At 41.3% G+C, this 1,729-nt stretch overlaps 1 protein-coding gene across 1 annotated transcript in view; it reads right to left on the reverse strand.

Annotated features, from left to right (window-relative positions):
- LOC101860057 (sortilin) overlaps positions 1-1,316 on the reverse strand; it is a gene marked incomplete in the record, with an annotated part of 30,054 nt that extends 28,738 nt beyond the window's left edge. The window contains 1 exon segment of the mRNA XM_013089651.2: positions 951-1,316. Within this exon segment, the coding sequence (XP_012945105.2) occupies positions 951-1,265 (315 nt within the window).
- Positions 1,317-1,729: the final 413 nt, after the last annotated feature.

Below are 1,729 nucleotides of genomic sequence, written 5' to 3' on the forward strand. Positions count from 1 at the left end.
TGTGTGTGTGTGTGTGTGTGGTGAGAGAGAGCATGCGCCCGCATTAAGGCCATTATAAAGCGTGTGAGGTGTGCGTTTGTGTGTGTGAGGGTATCATCATGTGTGTGTGTCTGTGTGTGTAAGTGTGTGCGTGTGTATGTTCATAATTTGTACTGTGTGTGTGTGTGTGTGTGCGTGTGTGTGAGAGAGAAGAGGGTGTGTGAGTGCGTGTGTGTATGCAAGTGTGTGTGTGTGTTTACAAGTTTTCTTTTTCCTTTTTAACTTCTTTTCTTGTCACTGACTCACTGTCGCAATTAACACCGCATTACTTGTCAGAGTCACTCTGTCACAATTAACGCCGCGTTAGTTGCCACAGCGTCACTCTGTCGTGCTTTGGACCAATCGGGGGGTTCCAGGGCAGGGGGAAAAAGAAAATCAGGGAGGTTGTAGGGGGGGCATGCCCCTTTGACTTGTATTCCCATAATTTGATATATATTTTTACAGTTAGATTTAAAATTTTCCTGAAAAAAATAATTGATTGTACTAATAACTAGATCTAGTTAGAGTTGTACGCACTATTGTACCAATAACCGCAGTCTTATAATAGAACGCCTCGTTCTAGAACAGCTTGGGCTTGGGCTTGGGCTTGGGAGATTTTAAGTTCAAGTTGAACGCTTCAATTTCAGGGCAGCATCAGTCTCACAAAAGAATGAAACTTTAATGTGAGGATGTGAACGTTAGGTCGTGTCATGAGTTTCAGGATAGACTACTACTGTTCTAGATCTAGACTAGTCAACAGTCAACATCATGTGATTTTAATATGACTTACACACATGATTATAAATTGCTGTTTCACAAGTCCGGGCCCAACTGTCAAAAGTGGGACAATGCTACATCGAAATATAAACAACGTATAAACAAACCACCTTCTAAGAATCGGAATCTACTAGTCAATATGCAACACTTTTTACCGTTTCCTCTAGTCGCTGGCCAGCCTTGATGCTGTTTCGAAGTTCCGAAAATTTCTCTTTCTGATTCAAACAACGCTGATCGTATTTTTCCGATTCAGTCGTCGTAACATCATCTGGAACAGCGTCTCTACGTTTACGCAAAAGGCGTAAAAACGACCCCTGGTCAGAATGAGATTCACTTTCTACATCTGAAACACTTTGCTGAAATGATGTGACATGATCTGCAGCAGAACAATATCCACTCCAGAGCGAAATAGAAAGAATAACAAACGCAACAAGCGATGTAAACAACGGCCTTCTCTTCGTCACCTCCATTTTGGTAGATAGACGTCACGTGAGTGTGACGTGAGGCTTTTCTCTTCCTCTTTGCACTGAGAGTTGAGAGCAGAACACTGCAGGATCTTTGATGATTCGACTATAGTATTCGACTATTCGCGTTTTGTGACTACTCCACAAACGAATTAAGAATGACAACAACAGCTTTTTTTTCTGTTATCCATCCGAGGTCAGTACGCCCAGCCCACTTCCTGAATTGTGTCAGTCGGTCGCATCATTGATTGCATTAATAACCGTCTTTCGTTGATTAGAATCTAGTCATTAACAAGTTGCTCTGGGAAAAATGAAAAGAAAATCAACATGTTGCTGTCTAGGTGAGCCTGTGAGTTTTTGGAAGGTATATATGTATATATATGAGGCGTGACCTTTCAGAATTAAGTTGTTTGATTTAGAAGAAGAAGAAGAAGAAGAAGAAGAAGAAGAAGAAGAAGAAGAAGAAGAAG

This window comes from Aplysia californica, unplaced genomic scaffold (genome assembly GCF_000002075.1).
Source record: "Aplysia californica isolate F4 #8 unplaced genomic scaffold, AplCal3.0 scaffold01008, whole genome shotgun sequence".
Lineage (NCBI taxonomy): Eukaryota > Metazoa > Mollusca > Gastropoda > Aplysiida > Aplysiidae > Aplysia > Aplysia californica.